General features: G+C 43.1%; 1 protein-coding gene across 2 annotated transcripts in view; it reads left to right on the top strand.

Moving 5' to 3' along the window:
• The window catches only part of LOC115140238 (hexokinase-2-like), a 79,650-nt gene extending 63,591 nt beyond the window's left edge, over nt 1–16,059 (top strand). For both annotated transcript variants that reach the window (XM_029678474.2, XM_065026756.1), the window contains 10 exons: nt 1,990–2,294; nt 3,304–3,452; nt 4,555–4,674; nt 10,309–10,404; nt 10,635–10,734; nt 10,870–11,053; nt 11,479–11,634; nt 11,936–12,172; nt 13,839–13,998; nt 14,169–16,059. In XM_029678474.2, the coding sequence (XP_029534334.2) occupies nt 1,990–2,294; nt 3,304–3,452; nt 4,555–4,674; nt 10,309–10,404; nt 10,635–10,734; nt 10,870–11,053; nt 11,479–11,634; nt 11,936–12,172; nt 13,839–13,983 (1,492 nt within the window). In that variant the 3' untranslated portion in view covers nt 13,984–13,998; nt 14,169–16,059. The remainder of the gene's footprint in view (nt 1–1,989; nt 2,295–3,303; nt 3,453–4,554; nt 4,675–10,308; nt 10,405–10,634; nt 10,735–10,869; nt 11,054–11,478; nt 11,635–11,935; nt 12,173–13,838; nt 13,999–14,168) is intronic.
• Nucleotides 16,060–16,386: the final 327 nt, after the last annotated feature.

Raw genomic sequence — 16,386 nt, 5'->3', positions numbered from 1 at the left:
ACCAGCTACACCCAGATCCTTACAAGATGTTAGATTCAAAGTAGCCACCCTTTGCCTTGATCACAGCTTTGCACACTCTTGGCATTCTCTCAACCAGCTTCACCTGGAATGCTTTTCCAACAGTCTTGAAGGAGTTCCCACATATGCTGCGCACTTGTTGGCTGCTTTTCCTTCAGTTTGCGGTCCAACTCATCCCAAACCATCTCAATTGGGTTCAGGTTGGGTGATCTGATGCAGCACTCCATCACTCCTTCTTGGTCAAATAGCCTTTACACAGCCTGGAGCAGTGTTGGGTCATTGTCCTGTGGAAAAACAAATGACCGTGCCACTAAGCGCAAACCAGATGGGATGGCATATCGCTGCAGAATGCTGTGGTAGCCATGCTGGTTAAGTGTGCCTGGAATTCTAAATAAATCACTGACAGTGTCACTAGCAAAGAACCCCCACACCATCACACCTCCTCCTCCATGCTTCATGGTGGGAACCACACATGCGGCGATCAACGTTCACCTACTCTGTGTCTCACAAACACAGGGCGGTTGGAACCCAAATTCTCAAATTTGGACTTAATGTCGATTGCTCATCTTGGCCCAAACAAGTCTCTTCGTATTATTGGTGTCCTTTAGTAGTGGTTTCTTTGCAGCAATTTTGAGCTGATTCACACAGTCTACTCTGAACAATTTGTTTGTTTTATCCATTTTAGAATAAGGCTATAACGTAACAAAATGTGGAAAAAGTCAAGGGGTCTGAATACTTTCCGAAGGCACTGTATATACAGTACCAGTCAAAAGTTTGGACACACCTACTCATTCAAGGATTTTTCTTTATTTTTACTATTTTCTACAATGTGTAATAACAGTGAGGACATAAACTATGAAATAACACATATGGAATCATGTAGTAACCAAAACATTGTTCAACAAATCAAAATATATTTTATATTTGAGATTCTTCAAAGTAGCCACCCTTTGCCTTGATGACAGCTCTTGGCATTCTCTCAACCAGGTTTACCTGGAATGTTTTTCCAACAGACTTGAAAGAGTTCCCACATATGCTGAGCGCTGTTGTCTCCTTTTCCTTCAGTTTGCGGTCCAACTCATCCCAAACCATCTCAATTTGGTTGAGGTTGGGTGATTATGGTGGCCAGGTCATCTGATGAAGCACTCCAACATTCTTCCACCGGTCTGGCTTCTTCCACCGGTCTGTTACGTGAACTCTGAAGCATTTATTTGGTCTGCAATTTCTGAGGCTGGTAACTCTAATGAACTTATCCTCTGCAGCGTAGGTAACTTTGGGTCTTCCTTTCCTGTGGCGGTCCTAATGAGAGCCAGTTTCATCATAGTGCTTGATGGTTTTTGCTACCCCACTTGAAAACTTTCAAAGTTCTTGAAATGTTCCGTATTGACTGACCTTCCTTTCTTAAAGTAATGATGGACTGTTGTTTCTCTTTGCTTATTTGAGCTGTTCTTGCCATAATATGGACTTGGTCTTTTGCCAAATTGGGCTATCTTCTGTATACCACCCTTACCCTGTCACAACCCAACTGATTGCCTCAAACGCATTAAGAAGGGAAGAAATTCCACAAATTCACTTTTAACAAGGCATATGTTACTTGAAATGCATTGCAGGTGACTACCTCATGAAGCTGGTTGAGAGAATGCCAAGAGTGTGCAAGGCTGTCAAGGCAAAGGGTGGCTACTTTCAAGAATCTAAAATCTCAAATATATTTTGATTTGTTGAACACTTTTTTGGTTACTACATGATTCCATATGAATTCTTCACTATTATTCTACAATGTAGAAAATAGTAAAAATAAAGAAAAACCCTTGAATGAGTAGGTGTCCAAACTTTTGACTGGTACTGTACATGTATTCACTAGTAACTGAAACATGATCAAATATATTTAATTTACAAACAGTTTACTAATAGCTAATGAGCCTTTTAATAATGTTTAATAAGCTTAAAATAAAGTTGTACCTCCTCTCCCAGGTTTGCGCGGCGGCTCCACAAGATGGTGCGGCGGCTGGTGCCGGATTGCGATGTACGTTTCCTGCGCTCGGAGGACGGAAGTGGGAAGGGAGCAGCCATGGTGACAGCAGTGGCGTTTCGGCTGGCTATCCAGCATGCCGAGCGGCAGCGTATCCTGGACGCTCTGCGTCTGAGCCAGGAGCAGCTGCTGGACGTGAAAAGGCGTATGGGAGAGGAGATGAACAGAGGCTTGGCCAAGGAGAGTCATGACCAGGCCACCGTCAAGATGCTGCCCACCTTTGTTCGCTCCATGCCCAACGGCACAGGTACAGGGTCAAGAGAAGAGAAGATGGAGAGAGGAGGGAGAGGGGTGTTATCTGTGGGAGAATCTCAATGGCATTTTCTTGATTCCTCATGTAGTCTCTCCTTGCCCGCTTTTCAAAACCAATTGGATTAGAAAGTCAGAGGGGAGGGACCTCTGACCTCATCCAATGGGTTTTTAGGAGGTGAGGACAGGGGACGCGAAGAATCGGGATAGGAATCGGGATTCTGCATGTGTGTATGGTAGGAGAGGGAGCCATAAGCTACTGATGGGCCTTGAAAATCCTTGAAAATAGATGGATGTCCTTGGCAGGGCTATAGCAGGAAACTGAGAAGAAAGCCTTAAGCTGTTACAAATAAAAACACAAACTCAATATACTTTCAAATTATTAAAACCAAATCGAATTAGAAATTATAATAATAATTATAATACAGTTTCTTGATTGTGTCTAGCTCGCTAATAGTCACCTAAATGAAAGCTAGACAGTCAGGGAGCATAGAAAATTCCAAAAACAATGGATAGAGGACGATCTTTATACAATTATTGACAGCGAGGAAATGTAATACATTTTCAGTATTGTTTAAGACCCAATCAAATTTTTATTTATATAGCAGCTGATATCTCAAAGTGCTGTACAGAAACCCAGCCTAAAACCCCAAACAGCAAACAATGCAGGTGTAAAAGCCTTGTTTAAAGAAACCCCAGGCTATGTGGGGTGGCCAGTCCTCTTCTGGCTGTGCCGGGTAGAGATTATAACAGAACATGACCAAGATGTTCAAATGTTCATAAATGAACTAAATTAGTTTGACACCCCTGGGTTAGAGAGATGGGCCAGCAATCAAAAGCTCAGCGGTTGTAAATCCATGGCTGACAAAATGTACATTAGGATGTGAGCACCTACTGCTGTTGTGGTCCTTAACAAGGCACATAACCCCCAAACTGCTAAATATCATTTTGGAGTGTTATCTTACTTTCTTAACTTCTCTCCCCATTGTGCCTATTGAACTCATCAGAGAGCGGTGAATTCTTGGCCCTGGACCTGGGAGGGACCAACTTCCGGGTTCTGCTGGTGCGTGTGCGGCGCGGGAAGAGAAGCAGTGTGGAGATGCACAACAAGATCTACTCCATTCCCCAGGAGGCCATGCAGGGCACTGGAGAGGAGGTAAACCAGGTTTTCACTGACAGCCGTTCTGAACTTGAGCACCTCGTGCAATGAAGTTTCCCCCAATTCCTCCTGCTAATTTGGGAACTTTAGGTTGTCTGTGTGTGAGAAATGCTGTAAATTAAAAGGACTCTATGTATTTTGAAAGATGAGACTTGAGGATTATATTCTTGTTCTCTTTGAAAGCGACAACTGTAGGACAACAGTACCTTCTTAGGCTATTCAAATATTTGGGAAATAAGTTGCTGTTCATAACTTTCATTTGTCTTCAAGTTTTTATGATAGGTGTAGGAGGAGAGGTTATTGGCCATTTAGATTTTAACCTCACATGGAGGGATTTTTTCACCCTGCACTGATCATTTAAACTTGATTTAACTTGTCATTATATTTTTCCATAGGCCATTGATATGGTTTGTTCTCTTTCATTATCAGTCCCATGGCTACCATACGTTTTTAGGATATTCAAACAACTTTGAGATGGAACGTTGTTAGATTCATTCATTGTTTGGTCTGGAGAAAGCCGTGCATGCATAAAACGATGGAAAGCGTAGCCTTGCCCAAAGGTCATATTCATATTGAATGGAGAGAAGGGAATATAGCCAATGTTTTTTTTAACAGCTAGACACTATAGTTAAGGAGTGTCAGTTATAAAACATGTACAAGTTTAGGCTATAAGGCCCATGCATTCGACAGAGAGAGAGAAAGAGAAACAATATTTTCTGAATGGACATTTTGTGCTGCTTTGGTGGAATTCTCTGCTGTCTAGCCTACATTCCTCTCTTGCGTTCTGTAGGCCTGTACAACACAGGCTATTTATTGAAATAAGCTAAAGTAAATAGGAATGGGAAGATTACTCGGAATGTCACTCGTGTGCTGCCCTACTCCATTCGTTACTGGGCTGCGCCAGTCAAGTTCAAATAGGCTAAACCACCGTCTGTCAATTCACTATGTCGTCACCACCGTCGTCACTCATTCCCAGTCCACTGCATTGGTAATTTGATCTATCTTTTCTCTCTTTCTCACTCACTATTTTCTATTTCTCTTTCTCTCTGTCATCTCTCTTGTTCTCTCCTTCTCTTTCTGTTCTCTCTCTCCCTGTCAGCTGTTTGACCACATAGTGCACTGCATCGCTGACTTCCTGGAGTACATGGGTATGAAAGGAGCGTCCTTGCCCCTCGGCTTCACCTTCTCCTTCCCCTGCCATCAGAGCAAACTGGACCAGGTAACAAAGCACACACACACAGACACCACATATACACACCCCACACACACACACACACAGACACCACACAAAACACACACACACACACCACATATACACACCACACATACACAAAAAGCAATGCATTTCAATCGTTTTTTTATCGATTGACCCACTACTGCTGAAACTCTCACAGACAAAACGTTGAGAAGACTAGAGAACACTCATCGTGCTCTGTCTGCACCTCATCATTCCCAGGGCAACGCTTGGAAGGACAAGTGTTGACAGGAGTGGTTGGAGTGCAACAAATGGTCTATTCACCCATGCTCTAGGTGCCTGTAGCCTGTGATCCTGACATAGCATGGACCTTTTTTGTGTGGGGTGCCAATTTACAATTTACCCTACCATTTCTAACGATCTGCATGCCAGTTAGGATTTTCATATGTGCATTACAACTAATTGTGTCTATTGAATATCTAATTGCCCACAAATGGAAGAATTCCATAGCTCACTAAAGAGAGGTGCTGTCCATCAGCACCACAGGCTTGATCTTGGAACACAGTTTCTCTTGGTGAATGATAGTGACATTTTCTTTTTTTTTACACCCCATTTCTCCCCAATTTCGATCTTGTCTCATCACTACAACTCCCCAACAGGCTTGGGAGAGGCGAAACATGACCCGCCAAACCATGCTCCTTAACACCTGCCAGCTTAACCCCGGAAGCCAGCCACACCAATGTGTCTGAGGAAACACCGTTCAACTGGCGACCTGGGTCAGCCTGCATAGCGAGATGCGAGCGAGATGTTTTTAATATCGACACCTCTCCTCAAAATGATCTGTGAATGCTTTTGCTACATCTTCCCCTTTAGTAGTACCATGCATGGGTTATAGACCAAGCAGCTCCTCACATACCTGCTCTGGGTCACAGTATCTTGCAACAACCGTCAGACGTGGAATATCATTCACATCCACTCTCTCATCAGGGGCCACACTAAACATAGGTGCATCTTTCAACGCTACAGTTTGCTGTTCCTTTACATTTTCAACCATCTCCGTAACGCACCCTTCAACAGTTCTGGAGACAGGCATGTCTTTGAGATGATTTTGGCTTTGTTAGGCAATCCATCCAATTAAGCCTGGGAACTACTAAGTAAAGCCTCCTTGATATATTCTCCATTAGTAAATGGTTTTCCATGTTTAGCAAAGCACTGATCAACTTTGTAGCTCTCCTCTGTAGCTTGATTTTTGACTGCATGTAGATTTGTAAACACACTGCTTTGCTTTTCATACCTGGACACTGCCCTTTTGATTCCTTCAGCCTTGTCCGCCTCATCCATGAAGTTTTTCCCATGTCTCGTTTCAAAATGACGCCATACAATTAATGTCCAACAAACAACAGTTTTACAACAGAGAGCGCAAACAGAACGGTCCTTCAGTAAAACAAATTTATATTCCTCTGTCCAGTGTCTGTGTTCTTTTGCCCATCTTAATCTTTTCTGGTGGGGTAAGTGTGTGTGTGTCAGAGCTGTGTGTAAGTTGACTATGCAAACAATTTGGGATTTTCAACACATGAACGTTTCTTATAAAATGAAGAAGTGATGCAGTAAGTCTCTCCTCAACTCTTAGGTCAAGAAACAAAGAAAAAGCCATATCTCAGACTGGCCAATAAAAATAAAATATTAAGATGGGGAAAAAGAACACAGACACTGGACAGAGGAACTCTGCTTTTCAGGCCAGCATCCCGGAGTCGCCTCTTCTACTGTTGACTTTGAGACTGGTGTTTTGCGGGTACTATTTAATGAAGCTGCCAGTTGAGGACTTGTGAGGCATCTGTTTCTCAAACTAGACACTCTAATGTACTTGTCCTCTTGCTCAGTTGTGCACCGCGCCTCCCACTCCTCTTTCTATTCTGGCTAGAGCCAGTTTGTGCTGTTCTGTTCTGTGAGTAGTACACAGCGTTGTACGAGATCTTCAGTTTTTGGGCAATTTCTCGCATGGAATAGCCTTAATTTCTCAGAACAAGAATAGACTGACGAGTTTCAGAAGAAAGTTATTTGTTTCTGGCCATTTTGAGCCTGTAATCGAACTCAAAAATGCTGATGCTCCAGATACTCAACTAGTCTAAAGAAGGCCAGTTTAATTGCCTCTTTAATCAGCACAACAGTTTACAGCTGTGCTAACATAATTGCAAAAGGGTTTTCTAATGATCAATAAGCCTTTTAAAATTATAAACTTCGATGAGCTAACATGATGTGCCATTGGAACATAGGAGTGATGGTTGCTGATAATGAGCCTCTACTCCTATGTAGATAATCCATTCAAAACCGTTTCCAGCTACAATAGTCATTTACAACATTAACAATTTCTACCTTGTATTTTTGATCAATTTGATGTCATTTTAATGGACAAAAAATGTGCTTTTCTTTCAAAAACAAGGACATTTCTAAGTGACCCCAAACCTTTGAACGGAAGTACAGTGGGGCAAAAAAGTATTTAGTCAGCCACCAATTGTGCAAGTTCTCCCACTTAAAAAGATGAGAGAGGCCTGTAAATTTCATCATAGCTACACTTCAACAATGACAGACAAAATGAGAAAATAAAATCCAGAAAATCACATTGTGGGATTTTTAATTAATTAATTTGCAAATTATGGTGGAAAATAAGTATTTGTCCTCACTGTTATTATACATTGTAGAAAATAGTTCAAATAAAGAAAAACCCTGGAATGAGTAGGTGTGTCCAAACTTTTGACTGGAACTGTATATACAGTGCCTTCGGAAAGTATTCAGACCCCTTGACTTTTTCCACATTTTGTTACATTACAGCCTTATTCTAAAATATATTTTTTTGTCAAATCCTCAGCAATCTACAGACAATACCCCATGATGACAAAGCATTTTTGCAAATGTATTAACAATAAGAAACAGAAATACCAAGTATTCAGACCCTTTGCTATGAGACTTGAAATGAACTCAGGTGCATTCTGTATCCATTGATCATCCTTGATGTTTCTACAACTTTATTGGAGTCAACCTGTGGTAAATTCAATAGATTGGACATGACTTGGGGCTCCCGAGTGGCGCAGAGGTCTAAGGCACTGTGTGCTACAAACCCTGGTTCGATTCCAGGCTATATCACAACCGGCTATGATTGGGAGTCCCATAGGGCGGCGCACAATTGGCCCCGCGTCGTCCGGGTTTGGGTTTGGCCGGGGTAGGGTGTCATTGTCGCTCTTGCTGCTGGGGATTCTCTGATCCACCTCTAAGCAGACGACACCATTCTGTATACCTCTGGCCCTTCTTTGGACACTGTGTTAACTAACCTCCAGACGAGCTTCAATGCCATACAGCTCTCCTTCCGTGGCCTCCAACTGCTCTTAAAAGCAAGTAAAACTAAATGCATGCTCTTCAACCGATCACTGCCCGCACGTCCAGCATCACTACTCTGGACGGTTCTGACTTAGAATATGTGGACAACTATAAATACCTAGGTGTGTCTGGTTAGACTGTAAACTCTCCTTCCAGTCTCACATTAAGCATCTCCAATCCAAAATAAAATCTTTAATCGGCTTCCTATTTTGCAACAAAGCATCCTTCACTCATGCTCGTAAAACTGACCATCCTACCGATCCTTGACTTCGGTGATGTCATTTACAAAATAGCCTCCAACACTATACTCAACAAATTGGATGCAGTCTATCACAGTGCCATCCGTTTTGTCACCAAAGCCCTGTATAGTACCCACCACTGCGACCTGTACGCTCTCGTTGGCTGACCCTCGCTTCATACTCGTTGCCAAACCCACTAGCTCCAGGTCATCTACAAGTCTCTGCTAGGTAAAGCCCCGCCTTATCTCAGCTCACTGGTCACCATAGCAGCACCCACCCGTAGCATGCGCTCCAGTAGGTATATCTCACTGGTCACCCCCAAAGCCAATTCTTCCTTTGGCCGCCTTTCCTTCCAGTTCTCTGCTGCCAATGACTGGAACGAACTGCAAAAATCACTGAAGCCGGAGACTCATATCTCTCTCTCTAACTTCAAGCACCAGCTGTCAGAGTAGCTCACAGATCACCGCACCTGTACATAGCCCATCTGTAAATAGCCCATCCAACTACCCCATCCGCATACTGTATTTATTTATTTATCTTGCTCCTTGGCACCCTAGTATCTCTGCTATATATATATATATATTCTCTCCACATCTACCGTTCCAGTGTTTAATTGCTATAATGTATTTACTTCGCCACCATGGCCTATTTATTGTCTTACCTCCCTTATCCTACCTCATTTGCACACACTGTATATAGACGTTTTCTAATGTATTATTGACTGTATGTTTGTTTATTTCATGTTTAACTCTGTGTTGTTGTATGTGTCAAACTGCTTTGCTTTATCTTGGCCAGGTCGCAGTTGCAAATGAGAACTTGTTCTCAACTAGCCTACCTGGTTAAATAAAGGTGAAATTAAAAAGTGTAAATAAGATTTTGTTCTTAACTGACTAACTGACTTGCCTAGTTAAATGAAGGTTAAATTAAATACATTTATTTAATTAGAAAATGTTTAAATAAAGGCACACACCTGTCTATATAAGGTCCCACAGTTGACAGTGCATGTCAGAGCAAAAACCAAGCCATGAGGTCAAAGGAATTGTCCGTAGAGCTTCGAGACAGGATTGTGTCGAGGCACATATCAGGGTAATGGTACCAAAAAATGTCTGCAGCATTGAAGGTCCCCAAGAACACAGTGGCCACCATCATTCATAAATGGAAGAAGTTTGCAACCACCAAGACTCTTCCTAGAGCTGGCCGCCTGGTCAAACTGAGCGATCAGGGGAAAAAGTCCTTGGTCAGGGAGGTGACCAAGAACCCGATGGTCACTCTTGACAGAGCTCTAGAGTTCCTCTGTGGCCTTTATGGTCGAGTGGCCAGAAGGAAGCCACTCATCAGTAAAAGGCACATGACAGCTCACTTGGAGTTAGCCAAAAGGCACCTAAATACTCTCGGACCATGAGAAACAAGAATCTCTGGTCTGATGAAATAAAGATTGAACTCTTTGGCCTGAATGCCAAGCATCACGTCTTTAGGAAACCTGACACCATCCCTACGGTGAAGCACGGTGGTGGCAGCATTATGCTGTGGGGTTTTTCAGCAACAGGGACTGGGAGACTAGTCATTATCGAGGCAAATATGAATGGAGGAAAGTACAGAGATCCTTGTTGAAAACCTGCTCAAGAGCGCTCAGGACATCAGACTGGGGTGAAGGTTCATCTGCCAACAGGACAACGACCCTAAGCACACAGCCAAGACAACACAGGAGTGGCTTCGGGACAAGTCTCAATGTCCTTGTGATATTTCCGTTTTTTATATTTAATAAATTAGGAAAAATGTATAACCTGTTTTTGCTTTGTCATGGTATATTGTGTGTAGATTAAGGGGGGAAACAATTTAATCAATTTTAGAATAAGTCTGGAACATAACAAATACATTTTTGGGAGGGGGGTGGCTTGCCAAACCTTGGCGTTCCAAAACAAATACCCTCACGTGCCAAGGCTGGCCTTCATGTCTTAGGTTTCCGACTAATCAACACTCTGCTAAGGGCCCGATAAAGAGGCCTGTCCTAATGTGATGTCCATTCCTCTTCCTTCTCCTCCTCCAGGGCATCCTGCTAAAGTGGACCAAGGGTTTCAAAGCTACTGGCTGCGAGGGGGAGGATGTTGTCACTCTACTGAAGGATGCTATCTACCGCAGAGAGGTCAGAGGTCACACCTATTGACTGGGCTTTCTCAAAATCCTACACTGCCCAGAAACAAAACAGTAGGATCTCAAATCCTTTAAAAATGTAATATGATACCATGAAAGTACACCGTCGTAACCATTTTGGAATTTGATGTTAGTATACCAGTCTCAAATCTGAAATTCTCTGATTATAGCACACTGTTCCATGTTAGTGATCTGTACTTCTTCGTGTTGATGTTTTTGTAGGAGTTTGACCTGGACGTGGTTGCCGTGGTGAATGATACGGTGGGCACCATGATGACATGTGGCTACGAGGACCCACTGTGTGAGGTGGGCCTCATCGTAGGTGAGTCTCAGAGCCTACTGGATGTGCCTTTTGGGCCACAAGCACAGGCTGTAACAGATCAACAACGGTCTCCCATTTATTTCAATGAGTTTCCTCTCACTTACTTACTCACTCACTCACTTCCCCTCTTTCCAGGTACTGGCACCAACGTGTGCTACATAGAGGAGATGCAGAACATGGAGCTGTTGGATGGGAGCGAAGGGAAGATGTGTGTTAACATGGAGTGGGGGGCATTCGGGGACCACGGAGAGCTGGACGACTTCAGCACAGACTTCGACAAAGCCGTGGATGAGCACTCCGCCAACCCTGGAAAACAGACGTAGACTATTACTGTTTGTTTGCAGTTGTGTTATAATAAAGCAATAAGGCCAGAGGGGGTATGGTATATGGCCAATATACCATGGCTAAGGCTTTCAGCCAATCAGCATTCAGGGCTTGATCCACCCAGTTTATAATAACGAAAGAACACCTTTAGTTGAGGTGTTGACTTACAAAGGATGAACTGAACAAAGAAAAAGTTACAAACTCATATCTCCTTCTTGTGAGTGTATTGGATTTATTATTTACTGTTTGTTCAAGTTGATTGATGTATCTTTGGAGGCTGGGGACTACTAGACACACACCAGGGCAATAACACTTTAATCCATAAAGCCTGATAGCTGGTTTTCCAGGAGTAAGCCACAGGAATCAAGTGTCTTTGTCTCGCTCTCTCTCTCTTGTTCTCTCTCGCTCTCTCTCTGTCAGGTATGAAAAGATGATCAGTGGGATGTACCTTGGGGAGATAGTGAGGAACGTACTGCTGGAGTTCACTACTAAGGGACTGCTGTTCCGTGGCAAACTCTCTGAGAGGCTCAAGACCAGAGGCATCTTTGAAACCAAGTTCCTCTCCCAGATCGAGAGGTGAGTCAGTGTCTAGTGTCTGGTCATGTTTGTGGTAACCACACCTTTAATCAATATCTAGTGTTGATGCATGACGAGCAATAAGAAGATTGGAAAAGTGTTTCATTAAAAAAGTTGCTTAAATGTTGACAACCATGGTGGGAGCAATGTGTGAATCCCTTTTTCTGTGTATCAAAGCTATTAGATTTCGATATGTCTAGCATAGAATGGAGAATATGTGCTATTTATGTTCATAAAAAGTGTTGATTTGATATAGATCTCGTTGATATTTACTTGACTGTTGTCTGTGCCCCCCTGTTAGTGACCGTCTGGCCCTGAGGCAGGTGCGCTCCATCCTGCAGCACCTGGGTCTGACCAGCTCTACTTGTGACGACAGCATCCTGGTGAAGGAGGTGTGTAGCGTGGTGGCTTGCCGCGCTGCCCAGCTCTGTGGTGCCGGCCTGGCCGCCGTGGTCGATAAGATCCGGCAGAACCGCAACCTCCCTGAGCTCAAAATCACAGTGGGTGTCGACGGAACACTCTACAAACTACACCCACAGTGAGTGCTTCTTTGTTGTGATAATACTGTCAGGTTAAAGCTCAAAACACCACAAAGCTCATTCAACCACAAAGACCAGGGAGGTTTTCCAATGTCTCGCAAAGAAGGGCACCTATTGGTGGGGGTGGGGGGGGCAGAGATTGAATATCCCAACAAACAATAAAAATCCTTTTGAGAAATGTTAAGTTATTAATTACACCTAGTCCTTCCTAACAAAGTTGCCGAAGAGGTAGGAACCCGCTCAGGGATTTCACAATGAGGCCAATGGTGAATTTGAAACAGTTACAGAGTTTAATGGCTGTGATAGGAGAAAACAAAGGATTTACTCCACAATACTAACCTAAATTACAGAGCGAAAAGAAGGAAGCCTGTACAGAATATAAATATTCCAAAACATGCATCCTGTTTGTAATAAGGCACTCAAGTAAAACTGCAAAATGTGGCAAAGAAATACATTTTATGTCCTGAATACGAAGCATTATGTTTGGGGCAAATCCAACACATCACTGAGTACCACTCTTCATATTTTCAAGCATGGTGGTGGCTGCATCATCTTATGGGTATGCTTAACATCGGCAGGGACTAGGGAGTTTTTTTAGGATGGGGAAAAAAACGGAATAGAGCTAAGCACTGGCAAAATCCTAGAGGAAAACCTGGTTCAGTCCTCTTTCCATCAGACACTGGGAGTCAAATTCAGCTTTCAGCAGACAATTACCTAAAACACAATGCCAAATAGGTTATACAAGGGAGTTGCTTACCAATACGGCATTGAATGTTCCTTAAATCAGCTTGAAAATCTATGGCAAAACTTGAAAATGGCTGTCTAGTAATGATCAACCAACATCTTGACAGAGATGTTTTAAAAAGATTGTCCAAATATTGAACAATCCAGGTGTGCAAAGCTCTTAGATTTACCCAGAAAGACTCAAAGCTGTAATCGCTGCCAAAGGTTTTAACCTACATTTAGTCAGGGGTGTGAATACATGTAAATGAGATATTTCATTTACAATAAATTAGCAAAAATGTCTAAAAACATGTTTTTGCTTTGTCATTATGGGGTATTGTATGTAGATAGGTGAGGGGGAAAAAACTATTGAAACCATTTTGAATTCAGGCTGTTACATAACAAAATGTAGAAAAGGTCAAGGGGTATGAATATTTTCTGAAGGCACTATAACTAGAAATCTTGAAATGTTTTACCTTATAGTCTTTAGTTTCTCCTTCTAAATCTGTCTGAATCTATGAATAAAATTAGTGGGCGACAAAAAGATAAACATTGAGATCTTCTAACCCAAGCCGTCTGTTTCCAAGGTTTTGATAACATTCTCAAATGTATTTTTTTTAAATGTAGCCTACAAAATATAGTTATTTGGTTTCTTTATGCATTTTTTTACCAAATATATTTAATTTGAGTGATATAGTGTTGAAATCAGCAGTAAGCATCTAGGAATCCTAAAGTCTACCCTCAAATGCCTTTTCACTGCATCTTTTTACAGTAGCTGTGAGTACATGTGCATCTGCCTATGCGCATCTACCTCATTCTCTTGCTTCTGGCCATGTGAGCTCACTCCCCTGCATTCCCTGCAGCTTCTGGTCTATTGTCTTATGTTCAGTAATAACATTGTAAACTGCCTCTCATCTCTCTTCTTACCTCTCGTCTTCACAGCTTCTCCAACTTCATGCATGAGACTGTCAGGGACCTGGCGCCGCAGTGCAAGGTCACTTTCATCCAATCAGAGGATGGCAGTGGGAAGGGGGCGGCTCTCATAACGGCGGTGGCTTGTCGCATCCGAGACGCCGGGCAACGCTGAGCGGGGGAGTTCTGGGTACGCTGAGGACAAGGGCTGTCTCCCACAATGGCACCCTATTTCCAGATATGCTGGGCCACATCGCATCTGTTAAGCAAATGATGTCATGTTCACAAACCTGCATCACCAGTTTTTTTGTACTATTTTATTTGATTATTGTTGTATGTGTCTGTTTGTCTATGTTTCAGAGAGCTTGTGTGGGTGTGGATGGCGGCAAATTAAACAAAGAGATCTTCTGTTGGATCTGACAATTCATCTTGATAGTTGTACAGTTGTCTTAAATAAAACTATGAAGGACCTTGGCATTACTCTGGACCCTGATCTCGCTTTTCACGAACATATCAAGACTGTTTCAAGTACAGCTTTTTTCCATCTATGTAACATTGCAAAAATCAGAAACTTTCTGTCCAAAAATGATGCAGAAAAATGTATCCATGCTTTTGTCACTTCTAGATTAGACTACTGCAATGCTCTACTTTCCGGCTACCCAGATAAAGTACTAAATAAACTTCAGTTAGTGCTAAACACGGCTGCTAGAATCTAGACTATAACCAACAAAGTTGATCATAATACTCCAGTGCTAGCCCTCTACACTGGCTTCCTGTTAAGCCTAGGGATGATTTCAAGGTTTTATTACTAACCTACAAAGCACTACATGGGCTTGCTCCTACCTATCTACCTATGGTCCTGCTGTACATAAACACAGCAAAAAAAGAAACGTCCCTTTTCAGGACCCTGTCTTTCAAAGATAATTTGTAAAAATCCAAATAACTTCACAGATCTTCATTGTAAAGGGTTGAAACACTGTTTCCCATGCTTGTTCAATGAACCATAAACAATTCATGAACATGCACCTGTGGAACTGTCGTTAAGACACTAACAGCTTACAGACGGTAGGCAATTAAGGTCACAGTTATGATAACTTAGGACAATAAAGAGGCCTTTCTACTGACTCTGAAAAACACCAAAAGAAAGATGCCCAGGGTCCCTGCCCATCTGCGTGAACATGCCTTATGCATGCTGCAAGGAGGCATGAGGATTGCAGATGTGGCCAGGGCAATAAATTGCAATGTCCTTACTGTGAGACGCTTAAGACGGCACTACAGGGAGACAGGACGGACAGCTGATCTTCCTCGCAGGGGCAGACCACCTGTAACAACACCTGCACTGGATCGGTATATCTGAACATTACACCTGCGTGACAGGTACAGGATGGCAACAACAACTGCCCGAGTTACACCAGGAACGCACAATCCCTCCATCAGTGCTCAGACTGTCCGCAATAGGCTGAGAGAGGCTGGACTGAGGGCTTGTAGGCCTGTTGTAAGGCAGGTCCTCACCAGACATCACCGACAACAACGTTGCCTATGGGCACAAACCCACCGTCGCTGGACCAGACAGGACTGGCAAAAAGTGCTCTTCACTGACGAGTCGTGGTTTTCTCTTACCAGGGTTGAAGGTCGGATTTGCTTTTATCGTCCAAGGTGGAGGTGGAGGGTCACATCATCATCGGACTGAGCTTGTTGTCATTGCAGGCAATCTCAATGCTGTGCGTTACAGGGAAGACATCCTCCTCCCTCATGTGGTACCCTTCCTGCAGGCTCATCCTGACATGACCCTCATGACAATGCCACCAGCCATACTGCGCGTGATTTCCTGCAAGACAGGAATGTCAATGTTCTGCCATGGCCAACGAAGAGCCCGGATCTCAATCCCATTGAGCATGTCTGGAACCTGTTGGATCGGAGGGTGAGGGCCAGGGCCATTTCTCCCAGAAATGTCTGGGAACTTGCAGGTACCTTGGTGGAAGAGTGGGGTAACATCTCACAGCAAGAACTGGCAAATCAGGTGCAGTCAATGAGGAGGAGATGCACTGCAGTACTTAATGCAGCTGGTGGCCACACCAGAAACTGACTTTTGATTTTGACCCCCCCTTTGTTCAGGGACACATTATTATATTTAGTTAGTCACATGTCTGTGGAACTTGTTCAGTTTATGTCTCAGTTGTTGAATCTTGTTATGTTCATACAAATATTTACACATGCTAAGTTTGCTGAAAATAAACACAGTTGACAGTGAGAGGACTTGTCTTTTTTTGCTGAGTTTACCTATACGTATGCTACTGTCACAAGATGCAGGCCTCCTTATTATCCCTAGAATTTCTAAGCAAACACCTGGAGGCAGGGCTTTCTCCCGTAGAGCTCAATTTTTATGGAATGGTCTGCCTATCCATGTGAGAGACGCAGACTCGGTCTTGACCTTTAAGTCTTTATTGAAGACTCATCTCTTCAGTATGTCCTATGATTGAGAGTGGTCTGGCACAGGTGTGTGAAGGTGAACGCAAAGGCACTGGAGCGACGAACCACCCTTGCTGTCTCTGCCTGGCCGTTTCCCCTCTTTCCACTG

This window comes from Oncorhynchus nerka, linkage group LG13, assembly GCF_034236695.1.
Source record: "Oncorhynchus nerka isolate Pitt River linkage group LG13, Oner_Uvic_2.0, whole genome shotgun sequence".
NCBI lineage: Eukaryota > Metazoa > Chordata > Actinopteri > Salmoniformes > Salmonidae > Oncorhynchus > Oncorhynchus nerka.
The sequence above is the reverse complement of the archived record's forward strand: the minus strand, read 5'-3'. Positions and strand labels throughout refer to the sequence as shown.